The 19,013-nt window shown below is 37.9% G+C and overlaps 1 protein-coding gene across 1 annotated transcript in view; it reads left to right on the top strand.

Moving 5' to 3' along the window:
- Window positions 1–1,296, top strand: part of TOM1 (target of myb1 membrane trafficking protein) — a 227,634-nt gene extending 226,338 nt beyond the window's left edge. Inside the window, exon 15 of the mRNA XM_089674236.1 lies at window positions 19–1,296. Within this exon, the coding sequence (XP_089530362.1) occupies window positions 19–164 (146 nt within the window). The 3' untranslated portion in view covers window positions 165–1,296. The remainder of the gene's footprint in view (window positions 1–18) is intronic.
- The last annotated feature ends 17,717 nt before the right edge of the window (window positions 1,297–19,013 follow it).

The raw sequence follows: 19,013 nt of genomic DNA, 5'->3' as shown, positions 1-19,013 counted from the left end.
TTTTTATTTTTACTACAGAATTTGATAAATTCCTAGAGGAGCGGGCAAAGGCTGCAGATCGACTACCATCCTTGACTTCTCCCACATCGGATGCTCCCCGGGCAGCAACAAGCACAGGACAGAGCAGGAAAGAAAAAGATGAAGAAGCCCTTTTTGGGTTGTGAGTCCTCATAAACTGAGCAACAAACCATGTGAAAGTTTGACAAATTCAGTATCTGAAGCAGAACGGAATTTGCCAGGTTCCTCTTCTAAAGGGACGAGCTTTTCCTGTGGTACGATAATCCTTCGAACCTTGGATGCCGCTAGTAACATCATGCCTTACAACTGTGGAATTTGTCTTTCTTCTAATTGAAATCTTTGTGGTGTTATGCAACTGAATTTCCTGGTATTTCTCACCCTGCCAGTCCTCTGTCAGGATACCCCTTCACTCACCATATGTGTTTCATCCTGCACACAATGCTTGAATTGGTAACATGAAATCGAGAGAGTACTTGACACTACAAACTGAATGCTATCTATGTGTGCCACCTGAAACCGTTGTGCACTTTTGTGATCAGTAAATCCAATTAATTTCCAAGGTTTAAGATTGCACTAGCTGAAAGGGACTTTCTGGATGTTCAACCTCAACTTAACATAGCAGTGGATTTCTTAAGAGAATTGCCATGTTATAGCGTACATCTTTTTTACAACCTAAAGTGCCTTGATGGTCGTCTTCAATTTTTATTTCTAGGCAGTGAGGTGTGTTTTGTTTTCTAGGTGGTAAAGCAAAGCAAGGTTTCTTCCAACACTATATTTTAGGTACAAGAATGTTGCTGCTTTTTTAATCATATCTTTTGTATGTTGGCTTAGTGCTGGAATAAACACATTTAATGTTAGCCCCCTTCTATATACTTGAACATAATTTTTTGGCTCAGTTGTACATGTTATTCAGCTATTTACTGTGTTGCCACAGAAAAGGCTAATGAATAACATGGTGGCTTCGGTCTTAGCCCAACTTTCTTTCAATGGACAATTTATATGCTAAAAAGAGAATTTCAAAGCAAGCAAGATTGGCTTTCTATATACATTAGACAACCTTCATCTTAGGTTTTATCTTTGCTACTTTATTTGCTTTTTGTTACTTTTCAAAATGATTAGCTGTTGTCAATACCATTGTGCAGTTGCATCAATATTCATTCTATAAATGAAGTCAAGTTTGTTACAGCTGATTTCAGGTTGTTCTCAAGTCATATTTGTCAGTATCTGTCACCTAAATTTCATGGGAGACTTTCTTAGTAATAAAAATATTAATCAAAAGCCTTATTCTATTGTATTTTTTTTATGTTGATCTATAATGTATGTATGTTCGATATATAATGGTGCAGCGCTAAAATACTAACATAAGTGACCAAAATCAGACTCAAATATAATGAATAGATAATCATAAATAAAAAATTGTACCAATAATAAATTAGTGCACACACAATCAATATAAAAGGATAACCCCAACTACGAGGACCAAACTAAGTGAATGACATAATTAGTGCATGTGTACACAAAAACACTCTGTGAAAATAATATATATATATCCACTAATAAAAAGTCCACACACTGCCCCAATAATGTTGATTAGTGCTCCACAGCAACGACTCACGTGTAAATAAACGTGAATCCAGTGCCAACAACTCGTGAATCCAAAAACATCCAAAGTGCCCCCTCACCTCCTTGCAGGGACCACAAGGGCCAGCTCGCTTTAGGGTAAGACATGCTTTCCCAGGAATAGCCTCGTCACCATCAGATGGACCCCTCCTGGATATCCCACAGGCTTTTATCCTCCTGAGTACTCCAATCCCCTGGTACTTGTAATAGTAGTTCACCCACACAGGATCATGACAGAAACAGATAGAGAGCCTCCATAGTGTAAATCCGTATTTATTGCACCAATGAACCAAAAAAAATTCCGACTCACATGTCACACAGCATAATCAAGCATTTCCCCATATTATGGGTGCATATGCATGGTTCCGGGTGTTCCAAGATGGCCCCCACACCGGAACTGACGTCACCGCGCACCGGAAGTCCTGTCACCGCGTACGCTGGGTGAACTACTATTACAAGTACCAGGGGATTGGAGTACTCGGGAGGATAAAAGCCTGTGGGATATCCAGGAGGGTCCATCTGATGGTGACGAGGCTATTCCTGGGAAAGCGTGTCTTACCCTAAAGCGAGCTGGCCCTTGTGGTCACTGCAAGGAGGTGAGGGGGCACTTTGGATGTTTTTGGATTCACGAGTTGTTGGCACTGGATTCACGTTTATTTACACGTGAGTCATTGCTGTGGAGCACTAATCAACATTATTGGGGCAGTGTGTGGACTTTCTATTAGTGGATATATATATATATTATTTTCACAGAGTGTTTTTGTGTACACATGCACTAATTATGTCATTCACTTAGTTTGGTCCCCGTAGTTGGGGTTATCCTTTTATATTGATTGTGTGCACTAATTTATTATTGGTACAATTTTTTATTTGATTATCTATTCATTATATTTGAGTCTGATTTTGGTCACTTATGTTAGTATTTATTTAGCGCTACACCATTATATATCGATTATTTATACTTTATGGTTGAAGGGAGGTGTTAGCAGCTTAGGGGTAGGGATTTTCCATTCAAGCGCAGGGGATTTTTCTCTTTGTCAATGTATGTATGTTGCAATCATCCTACTTGGTTGTTAGCAATGTATGGAATTTTTCTTGAATGATGCATGTGGACCTTATGCTAAACAGGAGCCGTGACACAGATTGTGAGGAAGATAGGAGTCATATTTGCTATAATGCTGCAGCTTGTTCATATACAGTATATTCCTTCCTAAACTAGCCCTGTAACAATATAAATCCTGCTCCCAATCACCATATACCTGAGAGTATGTTTTGAAAGAAAATTTGTATCGGCTACAGTGTTAAATCTTTTGCAGACTACTGCAAAACTCTAGGACTGTATATGTATGGGTTGCAAAGACAAAAAAAACAACTGTGGCATATAGTAACCTAAATGAGGCATCCTCATTTGCAATATATTTGCGTATTAATTTTTAGCTTATTCCTTTCCTATTTTGTTTCCATTGTTTCTATTCATCTAATTTCTAGCATTTCTGTCTTTTGGGTAGAGAATGGGAAGGCCTGGAAAAGGGGAAATTGAGAAAAAAACTGGTTTTTGTTTTTTTTGTGTTTTTACCGTTTTTTGTTTTCAAAGCTGTTTTTTAGTGTGCAATATGTTTTTACAATAAGTAATATTTCTATGTCATGGTTTTTAAACTATATAATATTAAGACCTCAATGAAAGCTTTCTGAGACTTTATGTAAAATCTTAAATTATTGCAAGTTCTCTCAGCTGAAGACAATCCTGGAATACAATCCAAGTAACACTGTACTTCTCACTGCAGTTCTCAAGCAAGAGACATATGCATTTCTTCCACTAAGGAGCACTGCGTGGGATAGGCTCTAGGTTAGTTTACTTGTGGGCTCCATATTGTACCCCTACAGTTGGGTGATTGTTGGGATACAGTAAATGATAGTTTCTGTCCTATCAAGCCTTAATTGACAGGTAAGAGGGTAAATTTGTCTGACAAATGAGTTTATGTTTATAACCTTTAAATGATTCCTGTTAATATTCTTCACCACCACAGCATAATGTTTCACTATAGTCTGTCAGTGAATTGTTTTTTCTTTTCCTCCTCTCAGTAAAATGGTGAGACCAACATCTAGAGTTTGGAAACCTTTCCACGGTGCAATTTCTGCTGAGAGCAAAGTTGCAATTTGCAAATATTGTAAGAAGAAAAATTATTTTCCAAATGCTATAAGGATGACAAAACACATCCTGACATGTCAAAGGTGCCCTAAAGACATTAAAATGCTTTCAGGAATGAAATGATGAGGACCAGAATGAAAGTGCAAGTAGCTTTTCCTTACAGAGTTCTCTTTCCAGAAACACTCTGCTGCTTCTGCATCATTAAAGTGTTACTTCACCAGCATCTTCAAGTAAGAAAGTGTTGCAAACCACAGCCTCCCAAAAATACACAATTTATAGATTAATTGAAACCTGAAAATCAGAACATTGATTAAGCTCTTGCAAGAGCAATATAGGCTTCTGGATCAGCATTGTCAACTGAAAATGCATATTGGTAGTAAGCTAATAAATTATAAGGGAAAGGGAGGTAGTTACTTGTTCTTAACATATACAGTCCTATATATATGCGATCCGCTCTCACGGCGTGTTTACGGGCAGGGGGTGCGCACGACTGGCAGTGCTGTGATTCGGTACCAGGCCTGAACCTTCTGATCGGCTGTACCCTATCAGAACTCAGCCTGTGTCTGTGTTTACATTACCCAAGCACAGGAAATGATGCAATATTCTCTCCCTGGAGCACATTCCATTCCAGAGAGAGAAGAAAGCAGATCCATGTCAGTCAAAGCACTACACTTTTACAGTAAAAGCACAGCTAGGTCATATTTAACCCCTTGATCCCCCCAGTTAACCCCTTCACTGCCCTGTCACCAGTGTCATTAGTACAGTGTACAGATTTTTATTTTTTTTTTACTGATCACTGTATCCGTGTCACAGGGGACTTCAGATAGCATTAGCGTCCCTCCCAGATAGCGTCACATTGCCCACACTACATCAGTCATCACATTTAACCCTTTGATTGCCAGGAACATACTTACATGCTGTACACATTTAACCTCCATTGCTTGTATAGTGTCTGAACAGATCAATATCTTTGATCAGATCAGAACTATACCAGCATTCACAAAAGTATAGTGTCCCCAAAAACTCAGCATTAGGAAGATCAGTCCCGGCACCTGCCACCTGCCCCTTCTCCCCCAGCAAGTGCAGTGTCAGTAGATCACTGTCATTTGATACATTGCACACAAAACTGCAGGGTTAGCAAGATCAGGCTTGATCTCTGTTAGCACTAGCAGGTAAATTTTATTGTAGCGGTTAAAGCAGTCCATTGCAGTGCTGTTTTTCCCATGAGTCGCACTAGGTAGCTATAAATTTAGTGGCCAAAATGTCCAACAAAAGGTACACTAGTGAAGAGGCCTACAGGATTCTGAGTATGTCAGATGAGAGCAAAGGTGAAGCCTCACTGACTGAATCGGGCTCAGAAGAGAGAGATGCGGCACCCCGACAGCTCAGATGATAGAGTAGAAGTCCCTGATAAGGTCGGGTGTACCCGACCATGTTCCCAGGTTGCTGGGGTGTTGCAATTGCATGATGATCCTCATATGCATCAGAGTACCAGTACTAGTGCCGCTCTACCTTTTGGTGAACTGGCGAGCACCAGCGCCCTAGTACATCCTGGTCTTTACATACCAGCAGTTCAGTATCACTTGGTGATGTGGCGAGTCCCATAAGTACAGTACAAGCTGGTGCAGTGGCTAGCACAGGTAGTGTCCCGCAGCCACCAAGAATTAGAACACGGGGCCATAGAGCCCATAGTGTTCTTCTGGATGTGCTTGCAAATCCTGATTGACAGCCCACAAATTCTGCAGCACCCGTACTTCCCCCATTCACTGCCCAACCCAGAATTCAGGTGAAAACAGCAAATGTAACTACTGCCCTTGATTTTATTTGGAGCGGTTTTTCACAGAAGATCTGTATGTATTGGTTGTGAATCAAAGCAATTTATATGCAAAACAGTTTATCGCTGCCAACCCAAATTCAAACCTTGCCAGATCATTTGTATGGAAACCTATTACTGTTTCCGAATTGAAAGGTTTTTTTGGGCCTAACCCTCAACATGGACATTTACTAAAAAAAAAAAAATGAATTGCGGTTGTCCTGGTCCACAGACCTGATTCATCATATGCCGGTGTTCTCGGCTACCATGCCCAGGCATAGTTATGAGAATATGTGATTTATGCATTTCACTGATGACACACACTGTTGTCCTTGGGGTGACCCTGAATATGAAAATCTACAAAATTTGGCCACTCGTAAATCACCTTAACCAGAAATTTGCAGATGTGTATACTCCCCAGCAAAACATTTGCGTTGATGAGTTACTCATTCAAACAATTTCTTCCCAGCAAGCCTGCCAGATATGGGATCAAAATGTATAAGACCTGTGAGAGGGCAACAGGCTATACATGTAATTTTTGGATTTGCGAGGAAAAAAAATAGTCATGTAAAACACCTTGGATGCCAAGAATAAATGGGGAGCAGTGGCCAGATAGTTTGGGACTTGGTGTCGCCCTTTTTCCATATGGGGTACCACCTTTACATGGATCATTCTTATACAAACGTGCCACTATGTAGACAATTGTACAATATTGGAATTGGCGTAAGTGGCACCGTGTGACCTAATCGCCGGGGCTTCCCCCAACGGCTTGTAAATACCCATCTTAGGGGGATAAAGCCTGCTTGAAAAATGATGAATTGTTCACAGTGAAGTGGAAGGACAAACCGAATGTTTTTGTCTTGTTTCTGATTCACGCAGACATGACCATCCAAATTTTCACAGCACCTGGTGTTGGAGTTCAATGACCAGATGATGAAACTGTACCTATTTTCCCATAAAGCCAGGCGTTGGTATAAAAAATGTGCTTTACAAGCAACGGGACAAAGTGGATCCTTCCCAAATTTCCAGGAAGAGATTATCATGTCCCTTTTGTATCCAGAAGGTGCTGTGGCCCAACCCAGATGCTGGCTGCATGAGAGGGATTTTCCTGATACCATTCCTGGTACACCAATCCAAAAGTCACCTCGAAAAAGATGTGTCTGTAGCAGACATGGAATTAAGTGAGACACATGCTTTTTTTTTTGTCCCGCCTGTCCTTGCAAACCTGATTTCTGCCTCAAGGACTGCTTCCATTGTTGCCACACACTAGTGCAGTATTAGTATAGGGTACGGCACAGTATAGGGCATATATACACAGGGTCTCATAAGATGTTGGGTATTCAGGAAACTGGCTATCGCATTTTGAGAGACCCTAACAACTGGAGGTTACAATTTAAAAAAAAACGTAAAAAAAAACACGTTGTTTTATTGAGTTACTGTTTTATTGTTACCCATTGATGATTTCTTTGCAGGAATGCCATTCAGCTGCAGCGCTGTTGGATGAGATTTTTCAGCTGTAGTAAAACAAAGAACATGTATGCCCGGGCCTGGGGGGGGGGGGGGGGGTGTCAGTGGGTGGATCACTCCTCTGCTTCGGCAATTTTTAAAAAACAGTTTGGCAGACATTTTTTGAACCACATCGATCAATGTGGCTATAGTAATCCTTTAGGTTCTCTTGATGTATTCCCAACATCAGTAGTGGGTGGATGCAAGGTGGTATATTCTGATGGTGGGCATACCACACACTTTTTCTAGCAGAGATTTCTTCTTCTTTTTTTTTTTTTTCCATTCAGCTGCATAAAAAAAAGAAAAGAAAATAACATACCCAACAAGGACCAGTGACGTACTGGCACATCAGTGGACTTTGAGTGGTTATACCAGCGTGATGCCTACAGCTGGTATTGTTTTTTTCAGCCAGTGATCGGCTTTCATGTAAAGTCAATCCTAGTGGCTAATTGGCTGCAGGATTGCTTTTACAAGCAATGGGAGGAGATGTCCCCTCCTAACCAAAATGGCGCCAATCACCTCAATAGTCTAAGAAACTGGAAGCTATGAGCATTTCATCACTTTGGTTTTGCCGGCTATAAACAGCTCCATTTTTAATAGAAAGCATCTGAACACACTGATCTTGGTTGGTTATTTGAAGTGAATGGCTATATTTATTGTACATTTATTGCATTATTGAATAAAATGCTAACCACACACATATACAGCGGGTAAAATAAGTATTGAACACATCACCAGGCAAACATATTTATGAAGGTGCTATTGACCTGAACTTTTCACCACATGCAGGTAACAACTCATGCAATCCATACGTACAAAGGAACCAAAACAAATTAAGTTGTGTAATCAAATGGAATGACACAGGGAAAAAGTATTGAACACGCTAACTTAAATGTATTTAATAGTTTGTACAAAATTATTTGTTTTAATGACGGCTTCAGGACGCCTCCTGTATGGATAAACTAGTTGCATGCATTTGCTCAGGTGTGATTTTGGCCCATTCTTCCACACAAAAAGTCTTCAAATCTTGAATGCCCTGTTGGCCTCTTCTGTGAACTCTGATCTTTAGTTTTCATTAGATTTTTCTATTGGATTCAAGTCAGGTGTTTGCTGGGTCTTTCAATTTTTTTTCTTTGAAACCAGTTGAGAGTTTCTTTGGCTTTGTGTTTGGGATCATTGTCTTGCTGAAATGTTCACCCTCGTTTATCTTCATCATCCTGGTAGATGGCAGCAGATTTTTTATCAAGAATGTCTTGATACTTTTTAGCATTCATTCTTCCTTCAAAGAAATGATGTTCGCTAGTACCTTATACGAGAAAACAGCCCCATACCATGTTCCCACCTCCAAATTTCACTGTTGGTAAGGTGTTTTTGGGGTGATGTGCAGTGCCATTTGACCTCCAAACATGGTGTGTATTATGTAATTAGTAAAAGATTGATGTGCTGTGTAACAAATTACCTCCACTAAAATAAACATATTACAACCACTGATGGATGTGTTTTAAATATTTTCAGCAAAATATTTGTGAGTATGGAATAATAACAACATTAGCATCCATAAATATTACAATTAGACTCCGTGAAACAAAGTGTCCATCCGATTGATTATCCAGTGAAAATGTGAATTCCGCCACAAAAACCCCCCCAAAAAAACCCAGCCCCTTACCACATCTATAGACCTCAAATTATAAGAGGTCTAATATGGCACAGGCTGTGTACAATGCGATCCTCAGTCTCCATGAAATAAGTGTCACAATCTCCTCCTCCTTCTATCCTTCACTCAGATGCAAGAAAGAATTGGGTGACAATAGTGAAGCTCCACAAATGAATATTAAAAGTCAGAATCCTATTTAGAATTTCAAATGTTAGAATCACATGTATTTATCAGAATGCCACTTTGGCTGGCTCCAGCAAGCGTAAATGACGTCAGCATGGACTCCCCGACATACGTTTCGTCTAAACATTGTCGAGGGGGTGTCAGAGAATATCTATGTGTGCATAACAATTGTTATGCAACTAAATGAAAAACAAATTTTTCTCATCTCACTTGTTTAGTTACATCTGTTAACCACTTGCACTCCTGAGGATTTACTCCCCTTCCTGACCAGGCCATTTTTTGCTGTTTCACACACACACAGCTTTCTTTTGAGATTCCTTCACAGTTTATATACAAACAATGATCCACAATTTGGACAATATAACAAATCAAAGCAAAAATATATTAAATCGCATTAATTGAAAATAGCATTTATCATATTAAAACTAATCAAGGAAAATTTTATTCTTTAATCCAATATGAAAATCTAAATAAAATTCATAAAAATTTAATAAAAATACAAAATAAAATAAAAACGAAAAATACAAAAAAAATACAAAATAAAAATGAAAATAAAAACAAAAAAAGAAAATACAAAATAAAAAAATAAATAAAAATAAATAAAAAATAAAATAAATAAAATATAAAAAAATGACAAATAAAAATAATAATAATAATGATGAAAATCTAAATAAAAATGAAAATCAAATAAAATAGTGCTCAAATAAACATAAAATTAAAACACATAAAACATTTTTTTGAAACTATAACACCAGAAACCTATATTGGATGCAAACATTAACCTTCCACTGAGTAGAGTGACTGACACCCACCGAGAATAATAATAATGATCTCAGTCAATCTATTCACCAATTGGACAAGAAACAATTAATGTCAATCTCTGCATTTAAACCTTTGGGGACCAATGTCCCCATATTGTAAATCCACTTAGTTTCATTTTGTGAGATGCCTATCAACATATCCCCTCCTCTCCACGGCGTCTCCACTCTATTCCACAAAATTTTAAGCAGGTTGGATCCCTATTATGACAGACCCTAAAATGATGTGATAAACTGTGATACTTAAATCCTTTTTTGATGTTTCTAATATGCTCTCCCAATCTCACAGATAATTTTCTAGTGGTTCTCCCTATATATTGAAGGTTACAAGAACATTCAAGCAAATAGGTAACATGGTTAGTGTCACATGATATAAACTTCTTAATTTTATAAGCTGAACCAATAGAGCTTGATTTGAAACTATCAAAGTGTTTTTTTATTTTTATCCCCTTTCAAAAGCCTACAGTTGTGACCAAAATTATTCAACCCCCAATGCTGTAAAGGGGTTTAGGGACTATAGTGTACATTTGGAATTGTATTCAGAATCAAATCCTACAAGGACGTTGTAACTACCCAAATGCAACTAAAATGACATCAATTGTTTATGTAATACAGTAGTAAATGGTTCTTATGTGGTTTCTTCATTGCCACAATTATTCAACCCCTTAAAGACTACCACTCTGAAGAACAGAGGTTCATACAGGTGCTTTCCATCAGGTATTGAAAACACCTGTGGATGTCACCGAGCAGCAATCAAGCATAATAAGCACCAATTAGGCAGCTTTAAAATGACTGTGATACTCAGCTCCTTCTAGACATTTACTGGTGTGGTTACAAACATGGTGAAGGCAAGAGAATGGTCCAGGAAGACAAGAGAAGAGGTGATTTCTCTTCACAGGAAGGGCAATGGCTATAAGAAGATTGCAAAGATGTTAAACATACCAAGAGACACCTTAGGAAGCATCATTCGCAAATTCAAGGCAAAGGGCACTGTTGAAACGCTACCTGGTCGTGGCAGAAAGAAGATGCTGACTTCGACTGCTGTGCGCTACCTGAAGCGTAGAGTGGAGAGAAGTCCCCGTGTGACTGCTGAGGAACTGAGAAAAGATTTGTCAGATGTGGGTACAGAAGTTTCAGCCCAGACAATAAGACGCACACTGCGTAATGAAGGCCTCCGTGCCAGAACTCCCAGGCGTACCCCCTTGCTGTCTCCAAAGAATAAGAAGAGTCGACTGCAGTATGCCAAAAGCCATGTGGACAAACCACAAAAGTTGTGGGATAGTGTTCTGTGGACTGATGAAACAAAATTAGAACTGTTTGGGCCCATGGATCAACGCTATGTTTGGAGGAGGAAGAACAAGGCCTATGATGAAAAGAACACCTTGCCTACTGTGAAGCATGGTGGAGGGTCAATCATGCTTTGGGGCTGTTTTGCTTCTGCAGGTACAGGGAAGCTTCAGCGTGTGCAAGGTACCATGAATTCTCTTCAGTACCAGGAGATATTGGATGGAAACGTGATGCAGTCCGTCACACACCTGAGGCTTGGGAGACGTTGGACCTTTCAACAGGACAATGATCCCAAGCATACCTCCAAGTCCACTAGAGCATGGTTGCAGAGGAAAGGCTGGAACATTTTGGAGTGGCCATCGCAGTCACCAGACTTAAATCCGATTGAGAACCTCTGGTGGGACTTAAAGAAAGCAGTTGCAGTGCGCAAGCCTAAGAATGTGACTGAACTGGAGGCCTTTGCCCATGAAGAATGGGCGAAGATACCCGTAGATCGCTGCAAGACACTTGTGTCAAGCTATGCTTCACGTTTAAAAGCTGTTATAACTGTAAAAGGATGCTGTACTAAGTACTAAGATTGAATGTCACTTGGGGGTTGAATAAAACTGATAATGCTGTGAGCACAGAAAAGACATTTGTGGTTATTTCATTATAACTGTTATGTTATATTTGTCTGACCTACAAGTGCCTCTTTAATGTAAATGTAAGCAAGATGACTGAATGATCAAAAGCAATGTCAAACTGGCCAAAACACTCAATTTCAGTGGGGGTTGAATAATTTTGGTCACAACTGTACATCCTGAACATCGTCCGCATTTGAAAAAACCAACTCTGTCCAAAAAGGTGGCTATTTTCCTCGGTTTATCAGGAACATTCTTTATCCCTTATACAGGCGGTCTTCTATAGATGAAACTAGGCCTTTCCGGAAGTAGTTTATTCAAAACATCATCTCTTTTTGGAATTGGCCAGTGCTTTCTTATAATCTTTTCCACTAATTTAAATTGGCGAGAATAACTCGTTATAAAAGCCATATCTCCCATATACCTATCTTTAGACTGTTTGACCAGCAGATCTTCCCTATTCATTCTCTTGACCTGTTCTAGAGCACATTGCAAGGACTGCTCTTTATAACCTTTTTCTCTAAATCTATTCAGTAACATATCAGATTGATTTTGAAATACCTTATTGTCATCACAGTTACGTTTTAACCTAATAAGTTGACCTTTAGGAATGGCCTTAACCATAGCTGTCATCACAGGAATTGGCTTAAGAATGTACCCATTCCTGTCAAACATCTTTAAAGTGGGTCTTCGTAAAAAATCTATTTCCTTGCCTGTACACCGTCAGGTCCAGAAAATCAATGGCTGTTTCACTCACGTGATAGGTAAACGATAAGTTAACATCATTATTCCCCATTTCATTAATAAAGTCAACAAGTCCTTCTCTCTCTCCTTTCCATACAATGATGATGTCATCTATGAACCTTCTATATAATAGCAATTCTTTCTTACTACTTTCAAAAATAGCCTTGCCTTCCCACCTACTCATAATTAAATTAGCTACTGACGGTGCATACCTAGCACCCATAGCTACACCCATAATTTGTTTATAAAACTTCTTAGAGTGCCAGAAAAAATTATGTGTCATAGCCAGATCTAGACATTTTACAATGAATTCTATTTGGTCAAAACCAACTCCTGACTTAATTTCCAATGCCCATTTGACTGCTAATAGGGCATCATGATGTTTTATATTAGTATATAATGAATTTACGTCTACACTGGCCATGACACAATATTCACTTTCATTAATATCTTTGAGTAGGTTGATCAAATCCCCGCTATCTCTTAAGTAAGCGGGAAAGGAAGAAACCAAGGGTTGCAGAAACTTGTCAACATATTCTCCCAGTCTAGAGAACAGCGAGTCAATCCCATTTATGATCGGTCTTCCTGGAGGTTTTGCCAGATTTTTATGAATTTTAGGTAATTGGTAAATCACTGGTACTTTAGGAGCCCTAGGCACTAGATATTTTGTCTCCTTACTATTCAATATTCCCAGTTTTTCTCCTTCTTTCACCAGTTTAATTAATTTTGATCTAAATTTTCTCGTCGGATTATTTTTCAATAATTCATATGTGTTGACATCATCCACCAATCTATTCAACTCTATATAATAATATGATTTATTTAACACCACTACACCACCTCCCTTATCTGCTGATCTAATTACAATATTTTTATTCTTTTCTAACTTCCGAATTCCTTGAATTTAAATCTTGTTTAGTTCTTAGCTTGGCAATAGACAAATGCTCCAAATCATGCTCTACCATTTTTTTGAAAATTTCCACACAATAATTATTTGCTATTTTAGGGTTAAAGACCGATTTGTTCCTTAACTTAGTATGCAAATAAGGACCTGTCGTATCCTTTTGCATATTCCTAATGGAGTATAACCTTAGGTTATCACCAACAACCCCCTTCTCTGATCCAACATCATTATTAACAATTTGTTTCTTACTCCAATATTTTTGTAGATTAATCTTTCTAATATATTTCTGTAAATCTATATATGCATCCAATTTATTAAGATCTTTTTCTGGTGCAAATTCTAAACCCAAAGAGAGCACTTTAAATTCTTCAGTTAAAACATAATCACTTAAATTAAAAATTCCTTGATTTAAGTCTACCTTTTTCTTTTTCCCTTGCCCTCCTCTACACCCCCTCCTTCTCCGCCCCAATAAGGGTACTGATCCATCCTGGGTGGTCCCCACCCTCCTCTTCCCTTTCCGGGGTAATAATAAGGTCCCCCTCTCCCTCTCATATGGTAAGAACCTCTTGAACCTCCCCCTCTCCATGGGGGTCCTGCATAACCTCCCCTTGAAAAATTGTCTCTCCCTGTATTATAACTATATCCCCTGGGAGATGCCATCCCCCAATTATTCAAAGGTTCAAAACGATTTTTTATAGGTACATTATAACCAGATGTATTATAGTTATTTTTAGGAGATGAATTAGCAATACTGTTAGATGGATTACCCTTCAAATTAGTTGTAGTGAGAGATGTTTTAAGAGATTTTTTTTCTCATCAACCACCTCAACGGAGGAATTTCTTGAGTCACTATTAGCCCCGGTGCCATCCTCTTGCCATTTGTATACATTATTGAATTTAAAATCTTGTATATCCCTACAATACTTTTTAATTTTTTTCTTTTGGGTGTCCTCATCTACCTTATTAATATGATCCTGGACTTGCTTCACTTTCTGTTTAAATTCATTGGATTCACTAAATGGTGATTTTAGGAATCTTAAAAATGTATTAGAAAAGCAAGTAAGGGTCTGGTGGGATATCCTTAATCTTGAAAAATATATTAATTAAAATATATTTGGGTCAAAATGATGGACTGATTGGGAAAGAATTGGATGATGAGTGGTTTTCTTTTTTTAATCATGTGGAAAAAAAATTAATGGAACTCATAGTGCAGAGAAGGAAAAAGAAATTAACCTCCCTAGCGGTCTGATTATGTCTGTATTTCTGTGCTGAAAGCGGTACATTTTTTTGCAGGGAAATATGTTTTTTTTTAATTGTAGGCCTGTAATTTATAGGAATAACTCACTGAAATCTGTCCGAACAAGAGTCTAGTAAACATCCCGGGTATGTTAAAATTTGAAACACGAAATCATAAATTATAATTTAATAAATAATCATAAAAAATAATATAATAATAATAAATTTAATTCAATAATATAATCAAACCAAAAACACTGAAATGTGAAATATAGCGCCAAGTTCGCACATCACTGAGCAAAGTCGCAAAATCGTTTTCAGTGTCTGATGATGAATTTCCCCACGAATCATCACTCAATTCTGCAAGTTCTAAAACCGCTTTTGGCCTAAAGGGACGCTTTTGGATGCCATGGACGTTTCTCAGTTTCCAGGCAGAAAGAACAGACAAAACGCAGGCAGGGCACAGGACAAAGCAGTAGGGACAAAATGTATGTGAAATGGTTTGATACAGTAATGTTATACTATGTGATTTTAGTGTATTTAGTGAATGTCACTTTTTGTCATTTTCAAATTTCCCGCCAGTTCCGTCCCCGTATGTCCCGATGTTCGCAGGAGACGGAACCCAGATGACAGATGCCTGCATCCGCCGGAGTACATTACAGGGGACACTGCAGGAGGGACATCGCGGGAGCGCAGGACAAGGTAAGTGAAGAACAGATGCTGGAGCAGTGCCGCATGGTAAGCCCGAGTGTAGCTCGGAGTTACCGCTTTTGGTACTGAAACCTTACCCCGAGCTACACTCGGGAATACCATCAGGGAGGTTAAGAAGTTTGGAAGAAAGGATTCAAAATTTGAAAGATAAAATGGAACCATTTAGTGAATCCAATGAATTTAAACAGAAAGTGAAGCAAGTTTATATCATATGACACTAACCATGTTACCTATTTTCTTGAATGTTCTTGTAACCTAAATTATCTGTGAGATTGGGAGAGCATATTAGAAACATCAAGGATTTAAGTATCACAGTTTATCACATCATTTTAGGGTCTGTCATAATAGGGATCCAACCTGCTTAAAATTTTGTGGAATAGATAGAGTGGAGACGCCGTGGAGAGGAGGGGATATGTTGATAGGCATCTCACAAAATGAAACTAAGTGGATTTACAATATGGGGACATTGGTCCCCAAAGGTTTAAATGCAGAGATTAACATTAATTGTTTCTTGTCCAATTGGTGAATAGATTGACTGAGATCATTATTATTATTCTCGGTGGGTGTCAGTCACTCTACTCAGTGGAAGGTTAATGTTTGCATCCAATATAGGTTTCTGGTGTTATAGTTTAAAAAAAATTTTTTGTGTTTTAATTTTATGTTTATTTGAGCACTATTTTATTTGATTTTCATTTTTATTTAGATTTTCATTATTATTATTTTTATTTTCATTTGTCATTTTTTTATATTTTATTTTTTATTTATTTTTTATTTTATTTATTTTTAATTTTTTTATTTTGTATTTTCGTTTTTGTTTTTATTTTCATTTTTATTTTATTTTGTATTTTTTTTGTATTTTTTGTTTTTATTTTTGTTTTTATTTTTATTTTGTTTTTATTTTTATAAAATTTTTATGAATTTTATTTAGATTTTCATATTGGATTAAACAATAAAATTTTCCTTGATTAGTTTTAATATGATAAATGCTATTTTCAATTATTGCGATTTAATATATTTTTGCTTTGATTTCTGTTATATTGTCCAAATTGTGGATCATTGTTTGTATATAAACTGTGAAGGAATCTCACATTTGGTTCACAGAGGATGAGGTATGGGGAGTGGGCGGGTACTAGTAGCAGCGATGTGAAGGGTTTATTCACCAGGGGTGACAGTGGGAGGTACATATAGATATTTGCATAGGAGATGGATGTGAGCTCTCCCTGAGCTGTATAAATGTCGGCTGGACACTGAAGGCTGTGTCTTGAGAATGCCCTGTGGGCGGGGCGAAACGCGTTGACGCACTTCCGGTCCGCCGTCATTCTGGTTAACGTCACTTCCAGTGTTTGGAACGCACGCCGGCTTATGCGGTTCAAGCGGCCATCTTGGAGGTGGAAGGCTGTTCATCCTCTGCAGTGACTATAGAAGCGTGAGATCCCTATATCTACATTCTGAAAATTTGTTATCTTGAAACCATTGAGTCTATTAAACAAGGCTTTTAATTTTATTTAAACATTTGAGTGGCCTTATTCTATCTTTATATTTTATATGGAGTGGCAGTATTACACTATGTAGTTTTTTTTTCTCTGCACACCATTGAGGAATCCATGGAGAAATAGAGTGGAGACTAGGGCTATACCATAGCAGGGTAAAGAAGGAGATTTGAGTTCCTTTGGAGGGGTTATAGGATCCCTTATATCCTATAAGGCTCACTACTCACCTCCATCTGGTGAGTGCGGTCAACATTCATTTCTCATGTGGTGGATAGGTGGAAGCACATTTGGAAGATTTTTGATTGATTTTTTTATTGGTTTTGATGGGAATAAGGACATGTGTATATATAATTTTTTTTTTTTTTTTTTTTCACGGACACATTATAAATTTAGTGTTTATTTGTGTTATTTTAATTTTAGATTTTGCGCTGTTTTTGTGTTGTTTAATGTTGAGTCCATGGAACATTTTATTTTTTTTTGCCACAAATTTTTTGAATATGACAATTTTTTTTTTTTTTTTACACATAGTTGTCACTTTAATGATATATTGCTCATGCATGCCATAGGTATATGAGGAATAACATCCCAAAACACATTCTTCTACTTCTCCCGAGTATGGGGATATCTCATGTGAGAGCCTTTTTGGCAACCTAGCTACATATAAGCACCCAAAATCCAATGACCACCTCCAGGCTTTCAAAGGGCATATTTCCTCCTATCACTTCCCCACTACCTATCACAGTTTCGGAGGCTCTAAAAATGCCAGTATAGTACAAACACCCCTCCAAATGACCCCTTTTTGGAAAGTAGACACCCCAAGTAATTTGATAAGAGGCAGGGTGAGTATTTTACAGATATAATTTTTGTCACAGGGTTTTGAAAAAATTAATTTTCTTCATTTTCCAGAAACATGGCAACAAATTAGATCTGCAAAACTGTTTTTTTGCTAGAAAATTACTTTGAACCCCCAAACATTATATATATATTTTTTAAAGCAGAGGCCCTAGAGTATACAACGGTGGGTGCTGAATTTGTTTTACATCACACAGTATTTGTGCAGTGATTTTTCAAACGCAAATCTTTTGGTAAAAATACACTTTTTTAGACTTTTAATGCACAAAAACACAATATATTGCCCAATTGTTTGATAAAATATAAAGATGATGTTACACTGAGTAAATAGATACCAAACATGACACTGCTTTAAAATCGTGCATGCCCGTGCAATGGTAACAAATTATATACATTTTTATTCTCAATAGGCGACGCTTTAAAAGCCTTTACAGGTCACCAGTTTACATTTACACAAGAGGTCTAGTGCTAGAATTACTACCCAGACAACCCTAGATCATTCAGAGTATGAATCATTAACCACTATATGATATTTTAGGCAGTTTTCTATCCATTTACAAAGGCTTTTGCAAAATCCAAGTATACCACGTCCACCTCCACCCCTCTGTCCAAGGTTTTGCTCACCTCATAAAAAGAAATCAGATTTGTTTGACAACTTCTGTCTTTCATGAATCCAGGCTGTCTGTTGCTTAAAATATTATTTTCCAGCAAGAACTCATCTGTGGTCTTTTATTAAACTCTCCAGTATCTTCCCAACTATAGAAGTTAAACTAACAGGTCTATAATTACTTGGTAAAGATTTTGCCCCCTTTTTAAATATTGGCATCAGATTGGGCTTATGCCAATCCAGTGATACTATGCTACTCATTAAAGAGTCCCTAAAAATGAGAAACAATGTCTTCGAAATGACAGAGCTCAATTCTTTAAGGACCCGTGGGTGTATGCCATCCAGTCCAGGAGTTTTATTCACCTTTATTATGTGGATCATCTGGGGCTGTGTCAATACCATGCCCATTATGGACAAGAGCTTCCCTATGCTCCTTTGTATACACAAAGTTGAATATAAAAATACCCCTATCCACAGAATCTCTTTCTTTGGCACCATCATGGGTAAGACCAAAGAGCTGTTAAAGGTCATCCAGGGACAAGATTGTAGACCTGCACAAGGCTGGAATGGGCTACAAGACCATCAACAAGAGCTTGGTGAGAAGTGAGACAACTGTTATAGTGATTATTTGCAGATTGAAAAAATACAAAATAATCATCAATCTCCCTCTGTCTGGAGCTCCATGTAAGATTTCGCCTCATGGGGTAAGCATGATGATGAGAAAAGTGAGGGATCAGCCCAGACCTACACAGGAGGAGCTTGTGAATGATCTCAAGGCAGTCGGAACCACAGTCATCAAAC

This window comes from Staurois parvus, unplaced genomic scaffold (genome assembly GCF_062004578.1).
Source record: "Staurois parvus isolate SC_StPar_1 unplaced genomic scaffold, SC_StPar_1.0 ptg000149l, whole genome shotgun sequence".
NCBI lineage: Eukaryota > Metazoa > Chordata > Amphibia > Anura > Ranidae > Staurois > Staurois parvus.
This window is presented reverse-complemented; position numbering and strand designations above follow the sequence as displayed.